Source organism: Orycteropus afer, unplaced genomic scaffold, assembly GCF_000298275.1.
Source record: "Orycteropus afer afer isolate SDZICR_OR568_19922 unplaced genomic scaffold, OryAfe1.0 scaffold00017, whole genome shotgun sequence".
Lineage (NCBI taxonomy): Eukaryota > Metazoa > Chordata > Mammalia > Tubulidentata > Orycteropodidae > Orycteropus > Orycteropus afer.
The window spans coordinates 6,802,065-6,821,400 of NW_006921604.1; the positions used below are offsets into that span (position 1 = coordinate 6,802,065).

Here is a 19,336-nt window from a genome sequence, read left to right on the forward strand (position 1 = left end):
CTCAGAAGGAAGGTTGGGCAATCTACTTCCGTAGTGATACTGCCTTGGAAACCCAAGGAGGGGTTGCTATGAGTAGGGTCCCACTCAACGGCAGTGAGTTTGGTTTGGTTTGAACTCTCACAGAGATGCTCAGTCTTCCTCATCCTGCATATTAATAGGATCCTATCTCCCCATAAAAAGGAGAGTGCTGGTGATGTAGTGGTTAAGGCATTTGGCTGCCAACCAAAAGGATGGTGTATCAAACCCAGCGGTTGCTCCATGGAAGAAGGATGAGGTAATCTGCTTCTGTAAAGATTTATAGCCTTAGAAACCTTACAGGGAAGACCCTTATAGGGTGGTTATGAGTCAGAATCGACTCGATGGCAATGGATTTGGGTTTTGGTATCTCCCCATAAGGATCCCTGGTGGCACAATATTAAGCTCTCAGCTGCTAATCAGAAGGTTGGCAGTTCAAACCCAACCAGTGGCTCTGCAAGAGAAAGACCTAGTGATCTGTTTCAATAAACGTTGCTGTTGTTATTAGGTGCCATTGAGTCAGCTCTGACTCATAGCAACCCTACATACAACAGAACAAAACACTGCCCAGTCTTGTGGCATGCTCACAATCCTTGCTATACTTGAACCGATCATTCCAGCCACTGTGTCAATCCATCTCATTGAGGGTCTTCCCCTTTTTTGCTGACCCTCCACTTTACCAAGCACAATATCCTTCTTCAATGAATGGTCCCTTCTGATAACATGACTGAAGTAGGTCAGACAAAGTCTGCTCATTGTCACTTCCAAGGAGCATTTTGGTTGCACTTCTTCCAGAATGGAATTGTTAGTTCTTCTGGCAGTCCATAGTATTTTCAGTATTCTTTGCCAACACCGCAATGCAACTCGAAAGCATCTTCTCTTCTTTGGTCTTCCTTATTCATTGTCCAGCTTTCACATGCATATGAGGCTATTGAAAATACTATGGATTAGGGTAGGCACACCTTAGTCTTCAAAGAGACATCTTTGCTCTTCAGCACTTTAAAGAGGTCTTTTGCAGCAGATTTGCCCACTGCAATATGTCATCCAATGTCTTGACTGCTGCTTCCATTGGTGGAACCAAGTAATATGAAATATTTGACAACTTCAATATTTTCTCCATTTATCGTGATGCTGCTCATTGGTCCAGTTGTGAGGATTTTTGTTTTCTTTATGTTGAGGTGTAATCCATACTGTAGTCTTTAATCTTCATCAGTAAGAGATTTACGTCATCTTCACTTTCATCAAGCAAGGTTATATTGTTTGCATATCACAGGTTGTTAACAAGTCTTGCTCCAATCCTGATGCCTTGTTCTTCTCCATATAGTCCATTGTCTCAGATTATTTGCTCAGCATGCAGATTGAGTAAGTATGGTGAAATGTATTCTTTTTTTCTTCCTTTCTTTTCCCAATAAATACTACAGCCTAAAAAACCCTATGGGGCAGTTCTACTTTGTCATGTGGGGTCACCATGAGTTGGAATCAATTTGATGGCACCTAACAACAATAACATCTCTTCATACTGCCCTCAATAGCTCTGTGACAGAAGTATTTCAACTTTGCAGACGTTGAAAGGTTAAATGCCCTAAGCAGGGACACAAGCCTGATTCCAGTCTGGGCCCCAAAAGCCTCTTATAGATACTTCTAGCATTACCGTGTATTTATCTTTTTTTTAAAATTTTTATTGTGATTTGTGTGAAAGTTTACAGAGCAAATTCATTTTCCATACAGCAGCTAATATACATTTTGTTTCATGACACTGACTGCAATTTCCCGCAATATAACAGCTCCCTTCCCACTTCCTTGTCTCCTTTACTATGCATTCCTGCCCCCTCCCCCCAGCTATCTCCCTGTGCAAGCACTGCCCTTCTGTTCTCCCACATTATTTGCTCCAAGGTGTATATCTACCTAGTGTAAATGTTCACCCCGAATGCCTGTCTATTGTTTGGCTGGATGCACTGGAGTGAGTTCAGTTCCAGACCTGAATCCAGACCTGAATCCAGACCTGAAGGGTAACTAGGGGCCATAGTCTTAGGGGTCTTACCAGGCTGTATCAGACCAGCAAATCTGGTCTTCTTCTTCTTCTTTTTTTTTTTTTTTTTTTTTATGATTTTGAGTTTTGCTCCATATTGTTCTCTCACTCTATCCAGGATCGCCTGTATGGATTCTCCTCCAAGTGGTTGACAGTGGTAAGTAGCCAGGGACCATCTAGTTTTTCTGGTCTCATGGTCATACAGGCTGACGATCGCATGGTCTACCAGTTCCTTGGGCTAATTGTAACATGCATCTTTAGTTTTCTTCATTCTTCTTTGCTCTGGACAAGGAATGACCCATCGTTGCATCTAGGTGGGCGCTTGCAAGCTTTTAAGACCCCAGTTGCTGCTCACCAAAGTAGGATGTAGAACATTGTTTTTGTGTAGTATGTTTTACCAATTGAGCTTGATGTCCCCTGCGACCATGGTTCCGAGTCCATATAGCATATTTATCTTTTACAGAGTAAGTCCTATCTCCTCAGTTACTTCCTAGGTCCTGGAAAGGCAAAGAAGAATTTAATTTCATATTTTTTTCCTTCCATATATAAACCTTTCCTTGACTTTTTATAACACTGAACTATTACAATATTTGCCCTTCTGTGATTGACTTATTTCACTCAGCATAATGTCCTCCATGTTCACTCATGTTGAATTTCATTTGTTTACTTCATTGAATCTGTTCCATACACCTGCCTGATTATGGGTGTGAATACAATCATGGGTGGGTATAATTAAATGAACTATAGCAGAGACTGATTTTTTTATACCAGATGTGGGTTATATGGGTGAAAGGGTGATAAGCAGCCCATCTCCCCTCCCTAGCCCTTATAAGATGTCTCATTTTTAAGCCAAGTATCTCAAAAGCTATTTTTTTGTTTTCCTTGCTGGCTTCTGTCACCAAACTCATGCACACAGACAGAACTTCTGAATACAGATGGTCTGAAAAGGGTGAAATAAAAATAGCCTACTGGTCGACAATAGAATCAGAAGTCTCTAAGTACAGCTGGGGAGGGCAGTGGTCTTAATATCAGCTGGAAAGAGATGTGAAGGGCTGGGCTGAAGTCTCCCTGAGCGTTGGACTTGCTCTGTAGCAATGCAGAACATCATGGCTCTTCCTGGTCGATGGAGACCTCTGTATGAAGGCAGGAGAAAACAGCTAGTCAAAGGTTCTGCTTTCTTGTTTTGGTTTTGTCATGGCCAGTGCCCATCCGTAGGCTCCTGCTCCCTGACAAACCAGCTGGCTAGACACTTACTGTGGAATACTGCAACTCCAGGAAGGGACTTCTCCATAACACTATATGATGTTTTTCTCTATGTTTAGACTCTTCCTGGCTGGTATTGATTGTTGTTTTTATTGGCAAACTATATACCAAGATAAAAACAAACATCAGTGTTTGTGCAGGGAGAGGGTCACATGTATGTGGGTCTTCAGGCTGGGAAAAAACTTGCTTCAGTACCCAATGGTCAAACTAGTATGTGATCCTCTTTTCAGCACATATTTTCAATGATTATGAGGATGTTTGTTTGTCTCCTTCCCCCAACAGGGCGAGCAGCTGCTGTTTCCCTATACACCTTGAGTGCTTGGCGCTCATTTCATAGTTGTGAACTGACATTGAGGCAGGGTTATCAGGAAGCAGTTATTTCAGGGCTAGGCCTGACACTGTGCCTCTCAGCTCATTTCTACATGCAGCTGCTCTAGGTGGCCAGTTACCACCATGGAGTGGGTTTAGAGACTCTGGCCCTGGAAAAGTAGGCAACGATAACTAATACATAGCCAGAGAGAGGTGACAAAAATTTGTCATATTCAAGCTGTTTCCACAAGCTAGTGAAGTGGTGGTGTATTATCATTCTTACCACTATTTTACAGATAAAGAAACTGAGGCTGAGAGAGGCTCCAACTTGCTTAATTAAAGGTCACACAAATGTGCTCTTAAAATGACTCTGGGAGTACTGGGATTTGTGCCCAGGCTCCATTTCCTCATCTGTAAAACAGGGGTAATAAACCTATAAATATTATGTATGTGTCGAAATCCGTGTGGTGTGAACAGTTAACGTGCTCAGCTGCTAACCGAAAGGTTGGAAGTTCCAGTCCACCTAAAATTGCCTCAGAAGAAAGTCCTGGTGATCTATTTCCAAAAAATCAACACTGAAAACTGTATGGAGCACAGTTCAGCTCTGGCACACACGAGGTCACTTGACTTGCTGGTAATTGTTAGGAGTATTGCTGCATGTATATGTTTACTTGTGGTTTTCTTTTGCCTCTTTTTGCATGTTTTTAGTCTGTAAACTCCAGTGGACAGGATATAGCAATATTGCGGCAGCCTGCAACATGGTAGGTGAGCCTGGCAAGTAGTAGGTGTTCAGTAAATATTTGTGTCCATAGTGAATAAATAAATGAACTGCAGACTCTGGCACTTATAGTAGAGGGTATATTCTATAATTTCCTTAGCTGTTGTTAGCTGCTATGGAGTTGACCTGAATCATGGCAACCCCACGCACAATGGGATTGGACCCTTGTGACCCAGTGGCTGATTTTTCTGAAGTAGATCACCAGGCCTTTCTTCCTGGTCCGTCTTAGTGGGAAAGCTTCGCTGAAACCAGTTCAGCATGGTAGCAACACACAGCCTCCACTGACAAACAAGGGGTGGCTGTGCTTGAGGTGCACTGGCCAGGAATGAACCTGGGAGGGCCACATGGAATTCTACTACTAAACCACCACTGGCCCCTACAACCTCCTTTGTTGCCCTTATTTCCCGTCCTCACCTCGCAGCCATGGGCAAAGCCTCAGGGCTGGGGTTGGAGGAACTTACTTCTGGTCTTGGGCCAAAGTCAGCAAAAAACAAAACAAAACAAAACAAAAACAACCAATTCAGGAGTGAGGAGACGAGAAAAAAGTATGCAGGGAAGGAATGAAATGTCTGTGGATTTCAAGGCTTCCTCCCTCAGGCCTAAGCCCTAGGTTTGCCCCCTTTTTTAAAATCAGGAAAATCATTTTCCTCGCACAACACAACGTGGTGGTGCTGCTCCCGAGTTTCCTGCAGGGAGGCGTCACCCGTCCTGAGCTCTAGACTTCTGAAGAAGGGGAAGGAGACAAACACGTAATCACACAGAGAGGATGCGGAACATGAAAAACGCGGCCAGAACACCAGGTTCTGCTGAAGGAGAGCTGGACCTGCATGGACACGGAAGGGAAGGGAAGGCAGCTGAGAAAGAGAGAAAAGAGGGCGGGAGCTCGGTGCCAACTGGAGGCTTCCCTTGGTCCTGCGCCGTTCCACCTTAAGTGTCTGGACCCCCTTAAGGTCTGGGGTTATTGCTGCGCGCTTCGGGGCGGAGTCTCCCATGCAAACGAAGGGCGTGGGTCGGCGGGGCGGAGCGGGCGGGGCGCTGACCTGACGTCAGACCCGTGGCCCGGGCAGTTGGCTCGGCGGCGGCGGAGAGGCAGGAGCAGCGGCGCCGAGCAGGGCCGTGCGGTGGGGCGCGGGGAGCAGCGGCGGCGGAGCAGGAGCAACATGGCGCCGGTGGGCGGGCGCCCGGGCAGCGGGCCGGCCCGAGGGCGCCTCCTCCTGGTGGCGCTGGTGCTGCTGTGGGCGCGAGGGGCCCGGGGCCAGGGCGACCCCCTGCGGGGCACGATCCTAGGCATGAGGCTGGCGAGCTGCAACAAGTCGTGTGGGATGAACTCGGATGGCATCATCTTCGTGTCCGAGGGCAGCACTGTGAACCTGAGGCTGTACGGCCAGAGGCTGGGCTCCATCTCCAGCAACCTGATTTCCTTCACCGAGGTGGACGACTACGAGACCTCCCACAACTCCACCAGCTGCCCAGAGCTCACCAAGGACCTGGTCGTCCAGCAACTGGTCAATGTGAGCCGCGGGAACACGTCCGGGATGCTAGTGGTGCTCACTAAGTTCCTCCGGAGGAGCGAGAACATCAAGCTGTATTCACTGTGCACCCGGGCTGGGGTCGATGGACCCTGGCAGAGGTGGACGGACAAAGACTCGCTGCTCTATATGGTGGTGGAGGCCGGGAGGTACCTGCCCCTCTGGCTGCACATCCTCCTCATTATGGTGCTGCTAGTGCTGTCGGGCATGTTTTCTGGCCTCAACCTGGGGCTTATGGCTCTGGACCCCATGGAGCTGCGCATAGTGCAAAACTGTGGCACTGAGAAGGAGAAGCGCTACGCCCGCAAGATTGAGCCCATTCGGCGTAAGGGCAACTACTTGCTCTGCTCGCTGCTCCTGGGAAACGTGCTGGTGAACACCTCCCTTACCATCCTTTTAGACAACCTCATCGGGTCTGGCCTCGTGGCAGTGGCCTCCTCTACCATTGGCATTGTCATCTTTGGGGAGATTGTACCTCAGGCCTTGTGCTCCCGACATGGGTTGGCTGTAGGTGCCAACACCATCAGTCTTACCAAATTCTTTATGCTGCTCACCTTCCCCCTCAGTTTCCCCATCAGCAAGCTCTTGGACTTTATTTTGGGCCAGGAGATTGGCACCGTTTACAACCGGGAGAAGCTGATGGAGATGTTGAAGGTGACGGAGCCCTATAATGATCTCGTGAAAGAGGAGCTAAATATGATACAGGGTGCCCTGGAATTACGGACTAAAACTGTGGAGGATATCATGACCCAGCTCCAAGACTGCTTCATGATCCGCAGTGATGCCATCCTAGACTTCAACACTATGTCAGAGATTATGGAAAGTGGCTATACTCGCATCCCTGTATTTGAAGATGAGCAATCCAATATTGTAGATATTCTCTATGTCAAAGACTTGGCCTTTGTGGACCCTGATGACTGCACCCCCCTCAAGACCATCACCCGCTTCTATAACCACCCGGTCCACTTTGTCTTCCATGACACCAAATTGGATGCCATGCTGGAGGAGTTCAAGAAGGGTAAGGTCTGCTGAAGCTTCTGCGTTAAATTTCTTTATAACACTTCTTGTACTCTTGCCTGTTTTGTGTCTTCTGGGCTTAGTGGTTGGTTTGTGTGACTCTATGTCCTTTCGCCCATCACTTCCTGTGCCTCTCGAGACAACGGTATTTAGGGCAGCAAAAACAGTTCTGTTGTCTGCCATATACTGTTCTTTGTGCTTCATGTGAATCAAACTGAGTAATATATTCAGTCCCATCTCCTGGGGAACCCATGGTCTAGTTGGAGGGTTAGAGCCAAGGCCTCAGGTAACTACTGAAACAAGATAAAGCAAATGTCTTGAAAGAGGCGGTACCCAAGTGATGGGGACTCAGAGGATGGAGCCTGAACATCTTACTGGGTTGAGGTTGGGGAGGGTCTGGAGAACAAGGAAAACCTTCACACAGGAGGAAGCATTTAAGGAAAGACTTAAAAGTTGAGATTTTTGACAAGTAACACAGTACTTAAGTCAGAGGGAACCCTTATGAGCAGAGAACCTGAGTGGGGAAGGGACAGATGTGCTTGTGGCCCAGCATATGGTCCTGTTCGGCTGGAATACAGAGCGTGTGTCACGGTAGCGGGAGAGGCTGAGTAGTTTGGGGGCTTGGGATGAAGAGCCCTGAAAGCTGGGATGGTAAGATGGCATGGAGCTATTATCAAAGATTTTTTTGGTGAAGGGAGCAACGTCATTGAAATTGCTAGTCCTCAGAAGCGGAGAATTAGGGGTCTCTAGTTGGTTACCTGTTTAGAACAATGCCAAGTAACTCTTTAAACTACTTAGCAGAAGCAAGTAGATTAAATTTTGGTTATTGTTCTGTCTTTCCCAGGTGCCAAACATAAGCCTGTCCCCTGTGGTCTGATGAGAATCTTCCCCTGGCCTTACATTGCCTTTTATTCTCACATGGGTTCTTGGCTTGTTCTCAGGTAGTTAGAGAGGCAGTTGGAGGGCTTACTCACCAACCTCACAGCTCAGGGCTCACATACCCCTTTCTTTCTAACAAAACTGCCCTCCCACTTCTGCCACTCAGAAGCCCTCAGAGTGGCAGTAAACAAGCCAATTATGGAGCAAAACTGTGGTAGGCCAAAGGGAATGGAGACAGAAAGAGAAGCTGTTTATAAAGGAATGACGGGGGAAACTTTTCCTAAACCTGGGGACTTTGCTTTTTAAATGCCCTCCCTGCCTTCATATTTATAGGCCTGCCTATAAAAATACTCAGGCACAGGGCTCTGAATGACTGCTGAACACTAGCTGGGAGCAAGGCAGAAGATCCCCTCAGTTGATTCTGGAACAGGGAGTGAAGGACAGCCCTGCAGCTGGCTGGATCAAGGGGCCAGGGAGTGGAATAGAGAGGAGCTGACTTTTCCAGATTTAATTTGAAAAGATACTTGGATGGGGAGTTGTTACCCTCTTTTTTTATGTTTATAGACTGAATCTCAGCATCAGAGCTGATCTCACCATCCACAGCCCTCCCTTTTGAGAGGTCAGCTTGAGTAACATAAGCCAGAGTGAGAGACAGCTGGGTGTAGCCTTGCTACAGAGAAACTAGAGGGACAAAGACGCAGAGCCTGGGGAATCTTTGGGAATGCAGGCCCAGGAACCTGTTTCTTCCAGGCCACCTGAGTCTGAGACAGAGAAGCAGTACTCAGGGAGGATCTTGTGTCTTCATCCCCACTCTACCCCACCCTACCCCATCCCATCCCACCCCCAGCTTCATGGCCCAGAAGACTTCTTCCATGATCCCCTGGTCAGGAACCTGTTTAGGACTCTCCAGGGCAGCTTCCTCCTTACTGCTTCTATGAACTTTGGGAGTGTTGTTAGTGACACGCCTAACATCACATTCTCATCCATTCAGCCTGGATCTGGATCCAACCAGTATGGATTGTTCTGGTCACAACTTCTCAGCCCATGATCAGCTGGGCTCAGTTGTGGTGGTACACTTCCTGGATCTTGGCAGGGCTGTCCTTGGACTCTATCTCATGAAGAAATACCCTTTTATTAAGCTGGGAAAACAGAACTGGCATCTCTTAGGCCAGAACTTTGTTTAGCTGAGCTTTCCAGAATTCATTTTAATCCACCAGACTCTTCTCAATAAAGACCAGTAGTTTGAGGCTGAGCCCTGGAGGGGTACTGGTAATTCCATGGAAATGCAGCTCCAGTCTACCTAGTGCAGACCGAGGCCATGGAGAAGTGAATGTGATATGATGGTCACCCCTAATGAATGGGCTTATGCCATCACTTCTGGTCCCAAGAGGTGGCAGAAAACCAGCCTCAACCCATTGCCACACTAGATTCCCTCCAGCATGGCCTCTTCCAGATCTTTCCATCTGGCATCTACTTTTTTAGTCCAAGGCTCTGTAGGACTTAACAGTTGGTGTACATCTGCAACTTAAAAAAAGATTTCCTTAAAAATCTGGTCTTCGGAGGGCTTTTGGCTAAGGGAAAAAGGTTAACAAGGTCAACACAGCTAGCATCCTCAGCAGCATCAAAGTCAAGGATTGGCACTTAGTTCAGCTGAGTGTCTCTCTGAGGCTGTTTCCTGGGCGTTAGTGGACCCTTCACCACCTCAAGTTGGGTAGGAGCCCTTAGCCTAACTTAGCCAGAGCTGTTTGGTCTGTTTACCCCTCCTCCACCTTCTAGCCTTAGAGGATCTAGGATGATAGGAGCCATGGCCTCCCGCCCCTTTTTTTTAAATTTTAATTTTTATTATGATTTGGGTAAAAGTTTACAGAACAAATTCATTTTCCATACAGCAGTTCATACACATCTCCTTTCTTGACATTGACTGCCATTCCCCACAATGTAACAGCCCTCTTACCACTTCCTCCCTGTAGTTACCTCTTCTCTGTGCCCTTTCCTGTGGATTCCTGCCCCTTGAGCTATCTCCCTGTGTAATACTGCCCTTCTCTTTTCTCGTGATTGATCATTCTAAGGAGTCTATCTACCTGGTGTAAATATTCACCTTATATGCCTGTTCATTGTATGGCTGGACGTCAAGGGAGTAAGTTCAATTCCAAGCAGAGGCCATGCCTTTTTAACATTTTTGTTAAATGTTTGTTGAACAAATGAATGAGCAAATGAAAAAAAATAACCATCTGGCAAGCCCCTGTGGCCTTTACATCCTTCCTTGAACATTTAAGGATGGTTTTCTGCCCCAGGGCCTTTGCCCCAACTTCCCTCTCCCTTGAATGCTCCTCCCCAGATTTCTGCAGAACTTGCTCTCTCCCCTCTGCTTCACTATCATTTGCTCAGGGAGGCCTTCCTGTTATTCTATTTAAATCAACTGCAAATCCATATCCCGCCCTGACCTTTCTGATTGCCCCTACTCTGTGCTAATTTTTCTTTTTCCCATGGCAATGTCAATGTTTAACATCTATATAATTTACTATGTTCTTTATGGTCTCCCATTAAGAGTATAAGTTCCAAAAGGCAGGGCTCTTTGTTTTGTTCACTGATAAATCTGCATCCCTACAGTGTTCTTCCTACATATAATAAGGCTTCAATAAAAAGTGATTAAATGAGTGAATGACTTGTCAGGGTTGGGAGAGAATTATCCTTATTCCAGAAGTGTTAGAATTTTGAGGAGCTGATAAGGGAGAAAGGAAAATATAATGGATATTGTCCAGTTACTGGGGGTTCACCATTTCCAGCAGCACCGAGAGCGAGACAAAGATCTCCTGCAGTGACATGTGTTACTATTGGAGTGACTGAGAAGTTGAGTTTGGCTGAGAAGTTGAGTTTGGCTGAGAAGTTGAGTTTGGCGTGTTGGGTGTGATACATGGTCCCTCTTCCTGTGCCTCAGTTTCTCTGCAAGTAAGTGGGCTTTGACCATCAGGAGTTCACGCATCTTCACTCATTAGCATGAGTCATAAATATACTCTTACACACTTTAGAGACAGGCTCCAGGAGTCCATGTGGTAGAGGCTGAGCTTCTCCTAGAGACTAAGGCAAGAGACGAATGCTTCTCAGCTTCTGACTTCCAACTCAAGGCAGTTATCATTAGATACTTATTGAATCCTGTACTATGTGCAAGGAGCCTTGATGACGCAGTGGTTAAGCCTTGGCTGCAAACTGAAAGGTTGGCCTTTCAAGCCCACCAGCTACTGTGCCAGAGAAAGTGTGGCAATCTGTTCCGTAAGGATTTACAGCCTTGGAAAACCTGTGGGGCAGTTCTACTCTGTCCTGTAGGGTCACTATGAGTCAGAATTGAATCAACTGTAGTAGATTGTACTGTGTGCAAGTCCCTAGATTTGTGAATGGTTTGTGTTTAACTATTAATGGAAAGGTTGGCAGCTCAAAGCCACCCAGTGGCGCCATGGAAGAAAGGCTTGGCAATCTGCTTCAAAAAGATTCCAGCCGAGAAAATTATGGAGCAATTCTATCCTGTGACACATGGGGCTGCCATGCATCAGAAGCAACTTCTTAGCCAGGGGTTTGTTTTTTGATTTTTATTCTATGTGAGAGATACTATGCTAGGTGGGTCAGGACACAAAAATCACTAAGGGAAAAAAAAATCAGTAAGGCACCACTCCCTGCCTCTGGGGTAAGACCATCTAGTTGGCAAGGCAAGCTGTAAGGCCATTGAGAGGCTCATGCAATTTGAACGTTGGCCCTTTGACTTAAACCTCGCCTAGAACTGTTTGTAGTACTGGGTGTTGTGGGTGGGTTCATCCACAGCTTGAAATCTTAAAACAAAGGCTCCCTAGTCTAATCCTGGCCCAGTTTGGACTTTTTCCTTCATCAGAGATGCTCTTCCAGGCCCAGAAAACGAAGTAATGGAACGAACTCTACTTGTGGAAGTCAGAAGCTTCTGCCCCACATTCAAATTCAAACCCACATTCCATCTTTCAGCTGTGTTCTCTCCCTTTGTGGCATTCCTGCCCCTCCCAGGCATTTAGCTCATCTTTAGCCAGTTCCCTGCCCACTTCATAACCATCTAGCTAGCTATACAAAGCTGACCTATTAGGTGGCCTTGGACTTGTTAACTGCTCTTGTACAAAAAAAAATTTCTCCCCAGTTTTCAGTAGCTCTTGAGTCAATTCTGACTCATGGGACTCCATCCTCCTTAGGGTTTTCAGTGACTGATTTTTTAGAAGTAGATCCCTGGCCTTTCCAAGATACGGCTGGGTGAGTTTGAACTTGAACCTGAACCGTTGGTTAGCGGGAGCACATGTTAACTGCTTGTACCACTCATGTATATAAACCACTGCCATTGAGTAGATTCCAACTCTTAGGGACCCTCATTGGGTTTCTGAGGCGATTACCCCTCTTCCTGCCCCATCTTCCTTCCGCAGAGTGGCTGGTAGGTTTGAAGCACCCACCTTCTGGTTAGCAGTCAGCCTTAGGCGCTGGACCACCAGAGCTCCTTGGGTCACTATAACAACAACACTACCAAGCAGTCCTGGTGGCACAGTGGTTAAGTGCTCAACTGCTTACTGAAAGATCAGTGGCTGGAACCCACCAGCTGCCCTACAGGGGAAAAGATGTGTCAGTCTGCTTCCATAAAGATTATAGCCTTAAAAACTTTGTGGGGGCAGTTCTACTCTGTCCTGTAGGGTCACTCTGAGTCAGAATTGACTAGATGGCAGTGAGTTTGGTTTTTGGTGTTATGAGTCAGAATCAACTCAACGACAATGGGTTTGCTTTTATGTGAAGTTAGTGGGTATAAATTGAAAGAAAAAAAGGGCTAAGAGTATTTTCATTAAAATCCCCTCTTATATTTCCAGATTTCCAGCTATGCTACATCTGATTTCCCACCCACTTAATTTTGTTTCTGAAACAACTTTATAAAGTCAAGAAAAGACATTGTGTGAGTTTTTTGCACTCACTTTTGGTTCCTGTCATCTGACACATTTGAAGTGTCTATTTCCCTTGTCTGCTTGTTCATTCATTTGTGCAACAAACATTTGATTTATTGAAGGCTGTGTGTCAGACACTGTGCTAGTTGTTGGGAATCAGAGATGAATAAAACTGTTTATTCACAGAACTCACAGCCTGTCAGGGAGACAGACATGTAAACGAAGCTTAGCTATGCAGCTCCTTGAGAGGGTGTAGTGGTGTCAAGGAAGGATTATTGGACCTGGAGAAGTTTCTGAAGTCAGAATACCAGGACTCAGTGATTAGTATGTAGATGTGAGAGTCAGGGCCAGGAGGTAGTTGTAGACTGTCTGAGGTTTCTAGTTTGGGATTTGGGTTGATGGTGTTGTCATTTAACTGAAATAGGAAGAAAAGGAAGAAGCAGTTTGGTGAGGGTGGAGGGAAGGGGAGTGGTGATAATAAAATGGTGTTAACCTTTCCTGGGGCTTCTTCTCTATACCTAGCATTATCTACATCAGAGCTTGAATATGCACTCAGATCACCTGGGGGTTTTGTTCAAATGCATATTTGACCACAGTGGGTCTAGAGCGGGTCCTAAGATTCTGCACTTCTAGCAGGCTCTCAGATGATGCCTGAGATGCTAGTTCTGGATCACACCGAAGAGCAAAGCATGCAGTACGTCTAAGCCTGGATTGCAGGCGAAAATGCCCATGTGGGCTCATGAGTGAGGCCAACCAAAAACCAAACAAACCAGTTGATTGCCATCAAGTTGGTTCTGACTCAGGGTAACAACATATGTGTCAGAGTAGAACTGTGCTCCATAGGATTTTCAATGGCTGATTTTCTGGAGGTTGGTCACCAGGCCTTTCTTTGAAGGCATCTTTGGGTGGACTTACACCTCCAACTTTTCAGTTAGCAGCTGAGCACTTAACCATTTGTGCCAATCAGGGACTCCAGAGTGAGGCCAAGACCAGACTAAAAGGTTTGGGAAGTGTGCTGAAAGCATGCAGGGTGTAAAAAAAAAGGAGAGAGTCAAGAACGGTGCTGGGGTGTGCTAGCATGGAAAAAGCCTGGCAGGAGTGCCTCCATGAAGGAGCTGAGAACAAGGCAGATAGTGAGGGCTCATCGCAGTTTGGGGAATCACACAGTTACACCCAAGGTGCCTAGTGAGAGCAGCCTAGAAGACTGGAGAAGGAAGGCAGCTGGACACCTGGTCTCAGTCAGCTCTTCTTGGAAACAGTTCTGCGTTGGTAATTTGATCTTGAGAAGCTACCCAGAGGCAGATGTATCTGAGAGAGTGACAAGAGTTGCCTGCTTGTAGCTAATACTCTGGGCACAAGGCAGCTGCCAACAGGGCCAGGCTCCTCCTCCCCCTCTATTTAGTGCAATGCTTATGGCACATAGCAAGGCCAACCTGGAGTGGGCCAGCATGGGAGTGGGCCAGCATGGGAGCCGGCCAGTGAGCAGCGCTCCTCTTCCCCTCACTGGCACTATGCAGCCTATGGGCGGACTCCTACAGCGAAAGAAGACAGGGCTGATAGCAAGTTCACAATCTGTTGACAGTCATCTTCCTAATACTCTTTCTGTGTACTGGAAGATATGGTTTTGGTGCTAGACCCTGATGAGAACGTTTTAGATCATATAGGTATTTACTTTCCAAAAATCTTTATATTTTTAATTAGAAAATCTAGCTCTGTGTCTTCCTGGATACCTCTGGTCAGGATGGGGAAGATTGAACAGATTTAACCTTGAAAACAGATAAATACATAGAAACACAAAAACACAGAACTATGTAGCATAGTACCTAAGGCATTTGACTGCTAACCAGAAGGCTGGCGGTTCAAACCCACCAGCCACTCCTTGGAAGGAAGATTGGGCAATTTACTTCCATGGAGATACTGCCTTGGAAATCCAAGAAGGGGTCTCTATGAGTCGAGGCTGACTAGGCACGTAACAACGACAACACAGGAGAAATGGGTAAGGGGAGGGAACCTCTGGAAGGGAGGCTTGTTTCGTTAGTACAAGTCTGGAAGACACTGCAAAGGAGGTGACATCTCTGCTGGCTCTTTAAAGAAGATTAGACATGGTGTCTTAGTTTCTTGGTGCTGTTGTAACAGAATCACCATAAGTGGGTGGTTTTAAAGAACAGAAATTAATTTTCTCACAGTTCAGGAGGCTAGACGTCAAATTTAGGGCACCGACTCTAACGAAGGCTCTGTATTGGAAGGCTCTGGGGAAAAATCCTTGTCTCAGCTTCTCTAGCCCTGGCATACTTTGGTTCCTTGGAGATCTCCATGTGACATCTAACTTTCCCCCACTTGTGCTTGTTTCTCTCTCTGTCTAATCTGCTCTTTTAATATCTAGAAAGTGATCTGGTATTAAGATACACCATATACATTGATACAGATGCATTAACATAATGAAGAAAAGCCTGTTCCCTAATGAGATTACATCTGTAGGCATAGAGGTTAAGATTCCAACACATATTTTTCAGTGGACATAATTCAATCCATAACACGTGGCATTTCCTACTTTGTTCCTCTTGTTCTGGAAAACTTGGGCAAGAACTATAAGATGAGCAGTGAGTCTACCAGTCTTTAGCACCAACTTTAGGTGAAACTGCTTGTGTGTATTGTGACTGCTTCTCAGCCCTTTTTTGGAAGGATTGTTGTGGTATAGATGCTGAATGCCCACTTTCTCCAGTTCTTCTCTTCTCTTAGTGCTTTCATACAGATAAGCTCTGGTTTAATGAACTGCAAAGCCATCTTCTAAGGGAAAGGATGCCGAGCCACTCTGAAGGAACTGTTCCATGTCTTGTGTGTTCATTTACCTGCCCATCAGTTTCCTTAGGGGCAGGGCAGTGAGCATATTTGTCTTTGAGTGCTTGCTCATAAACGGCCACTCAGCCAGGGGAGAGTGTGTATAGAAGGGGAGGGAAGGGCCAGGCTTGCCACTTTGTCTTGGTGACTGATTTAAGACAGACATCTGGTTCCTTCAACCCAGCCCACAGGGAGAGATCCAGGTGCCTTGCTTGTCCAAAGGCTAGCTCTCTCTAAGCCTTCATTTGGTCTTAGGGATTTTGTTTTTAACCTTTTAGCAAAGCTCGCCGTGAGGATGTGAGGATTATGTATTTCCCAGGGGCGCCCAAGATGACCCTCAGCTAAGAGGTGGAGGTTGCTGTAGGTTGCCATTTTATCCAACCTTTCTCCTCTGCTTTTCTGAGCCCCTGCCTTTGCAGCCAGGTACAACTGCACTCAGGTATGCTTTACTAGTGTGCCACTCCTTCTTGCCTGTTCTGTGCAACCCACTGTCACACCTGAGTGTGCCAAGATACCCTCTTGTAAAAGGCTTTGTGGCTCCCTAATGGATTACTCCTCAGAAGGAAGGTTGGGCATTCCTACTTCGGTAGTGATACTGCCTCAGAAACCCAAGGAGGGGTCGCTATGAGTCGGGGCCGACTCGATGGCAAACAACAACAACAACAACAACAACAATGGATTACTGCCTTATATCGTAGACTAGAGTTTGAACTCCTTGGTTCTATTCCTGTTCCATTTATTATGTGATCTTTTTTTTACTAGTGTTTAATTTTTCCTGATCATGAAAGGACCTTTTGTTAAAGCATTGGGCTGCTAACCAGAATGGTCAGTGGTTTGAATCCACCAGCTGCTCTGCAAAAGAAAAATGAGGCAATCTGCTTCTGTAAAGATTTACAGCCATGGAAACCCTATATAGAGCACTTCTACTCTGTCCTAAAGGGTCACTAAGAGTCAGAATTGATTCGATGGCAGTGGGTTGGGTTTGGTTTAACCATGAAAGAGACATGTCTTTTTCTCAGACCTTTAGAAAACAAAAACCTAAGCAAAATGAAATGATCCATGAGCCCGTGACCTAGAAAGAACTACTTTTAACATTTTGATATATTTCTTGTGATAACTTTCTAAAAGTTTACTTTAAATATCTTGTGACGAACATCACCATCAAAACCATTTTCATTTTACAGCCATGCTTTCTCTCATGAGCTATGCATATATATTTTATATTGAAATCATTGCACACAGATCATTTTGTGTCCTGCTTTTTGGAGCACAGTTTAAATTGAATCTTCAGATTTCACCTCTGATAAGAAATAAGATGTTTTGTTTTTTTAATCCTTGGAATTCTTGGAAGGAGCCTATCTGAGGATTTCTACTGGGAAGAGGACTAGGCTGTGGTGTCTTGGCAGGAAGGTGAGCCCAGAGGGCTGGGGTGTGCACTGCAAGCCTGTTTTGCTGGGGGGTTAAACCTGGTGTTGCAGGAGCATTCCCCAGAGGTTATAGTCAGAGTCACTTCCATGCTTCAGGGCCAATCTACCATGACCTGAGCAGGGTTCTCGAAAGACTGGTTTCCCAGGCTCTTTGGAACACCTGGTCTTTGGCTAGCAGGCAGCCTGGAGCCTCTGCTGGAAGGAGGATCCTTCCCTACCCTCCCATCCCCCGGTCAGGCTCACTCCCAGATACTCACTCACCCACCCCCAGGCAGGCAGACAGACACACACACACTCACACCCAGGCAGCTTTATACACACACACTCTTTCACCCTCCCAGGCTAACAGACAGATGGGAATAAAATACAATGCAACCACTGCTGTGGAGTTGGATCATAGTGACCCATCCTTGGTTTTCCAAGGCTGTATCACTACGGAAGTAGATTGCCCAACCTTCCTTCCGAGGAGTGGCTGGTGGGTTTGAGGAGTGGCTGGTGGGTTCGAACTGCCAGTCTTTTGGTTAGCAGTCAAATGCCTTAGGCACTACGCCACCAGAACTCCCAACAGACAGACAGATACATACATATGTATGCACACATAGTCACCTGGAATCCTGCTTCTTTAATTTTAGTCTACCTTTCATCAAACTTTCCTAAGTGTTAAAAGTAACTTTAAGAAAATGATTAAATGCTTTTGCAGCACAGTTTATTTCATGAAAGCCTCAAAATAATGACTGACTCGGGTTCAGAAAAATTTCTCCTCAGTTGCTAGTAATTTGGTCATCCACGATAATAACAATATCTATCTCAGAGGATTGTAGGGAGGACTAAACCAAGTAAGCCATGCTAAGTGCTCAGCTCACTGCCTGGCACCATGTAATCATGCAATAAATGTTAGCTATTTTAAAAATTATTGTTGTATTATCCAAAAGGTGCCTGAGTTGGCACTGACACAGACTACAAACTCATGGCCACAGTGGTTCTCATATACAGTTGGGGTGTGATGCCTTTCTTGGAATTATGAATATACTGAACTCAAAATAGCCACTCTATAATTTTCTGCTAATTCATATACTATCATATCTAGACCTTGGTATATATATTAAGAATAGAAGCCAGAGCTTAAAAAAGATGTATGAGAGAGACACTTAAAACTGAGGAAATTCTCCTCATTTATATAATTTTTTTTCCCCCTTCAAATTGGGAAAAGTAAAGCCTGCCATCCTGATGGCCAGCATATTCATGTTGTAACTGCAGGAGCACTGCTTGAGGGAAACAATGGGCAGGGGAAGGAAGCTATGCTAGAAAATCAGCATAGTGACAAGGCAGAATCCACGGGAACAAAGACTCTCCCAAAGGCCTGGTCTCCCCGGAAATGCTCACAACCTAGAGCAAAGAATGCTTTTCTTAAAGGTGTCGGGCATAAGAAGGGTGAGGAAGAATGGAGGTCCTGCTGCTTGGGGAAGATATTAGCAGATGACTGCTTCCAGCCTGTTCCCCTGAGGAGAATTACCAATTAACATTCATTGAATACTTAACTCATTTAACTCTCCAAGTGTTGTAGATGGGGAAACTAGGCTCAGAGAGAATAGGAAACTTGCCCAAAGTCACACGAACAACCAAGTGGCTACCCCAGGCTGTTTGGCTCCAGAGCAAAAACTGCTGTGACTATGCTGTGTCACCTCTCAGTGAGATTGTATATATTAATGAGATTATAGATATTAATCTATAACAAGATATAATAATATAATAAGATAGAATGATTCTAATAACTCCAGGCTAGAAAATTGACTGTAAATTCTAGGATTTCTTTTTAGTTGAAGCATAATATAAATGGAGAAAAATACATAAATCATAGCAGTGTACAGCATGACAGATTGTCACTGAGTTAAAGAAGTAGAACATTACCAACATCCTAGAAGGTTTCCTCATGCACCCTCCCATTCACTGTCCCTAGTCCCCAAATCATCATTGGTTAGTTTTTTTGTTTCTGAACTTTCATAAGTAGAATTGTACAGTATGTATTCTTTCATGTCTGGTGCTTTTGCTCAACAATTATAGTTACAAGATTCATCTATGTTGCATGTATCTGTAGTTCATTTCTTTTTATTACTGTATAGTATCCTGTAACATAATTTTACCATGGTTATACTATGAGTTGAAATCGACTTGATGGCAGTGAGTATTGCACTGTTAAATACTTGTATTAAGAATCTCTGGTGGAACCTACAGATTGGGAAAAAATATTTGGTAATAACATATCTGACAAGGGACTTATCTCTAGAATTTATAGAACACTCCAACACCTCAATAACAAA

The 19,336-nt window shown here is 45.3% G+C and overlaps 1 protein-coding gene across 1 annotated transcript in view; it reads left to right on the plus strand.

Moving 5' to 3' along the window:
- The first annotated feature begins 5,554 nt into the window (after nt 1-5,554).
- Nucleotides 5,555-19,336, plus strand: part of CNNM4 (cyclin and CBS domain divalent metal cation transport mediator 4) — a 53,828-nt gene continuing 40,046 nt past the window's right edge. Inside the window, exon 1 of the mRNA XM_042783522.1 lies at nt 5,555-6,941. Coding sequence (XP_042639456.1) covers nt 5,555-6,941 — 1,387 coding nt within the window. The remainder of the gene's footprint in view (nt 6,942-19,336) is intronic.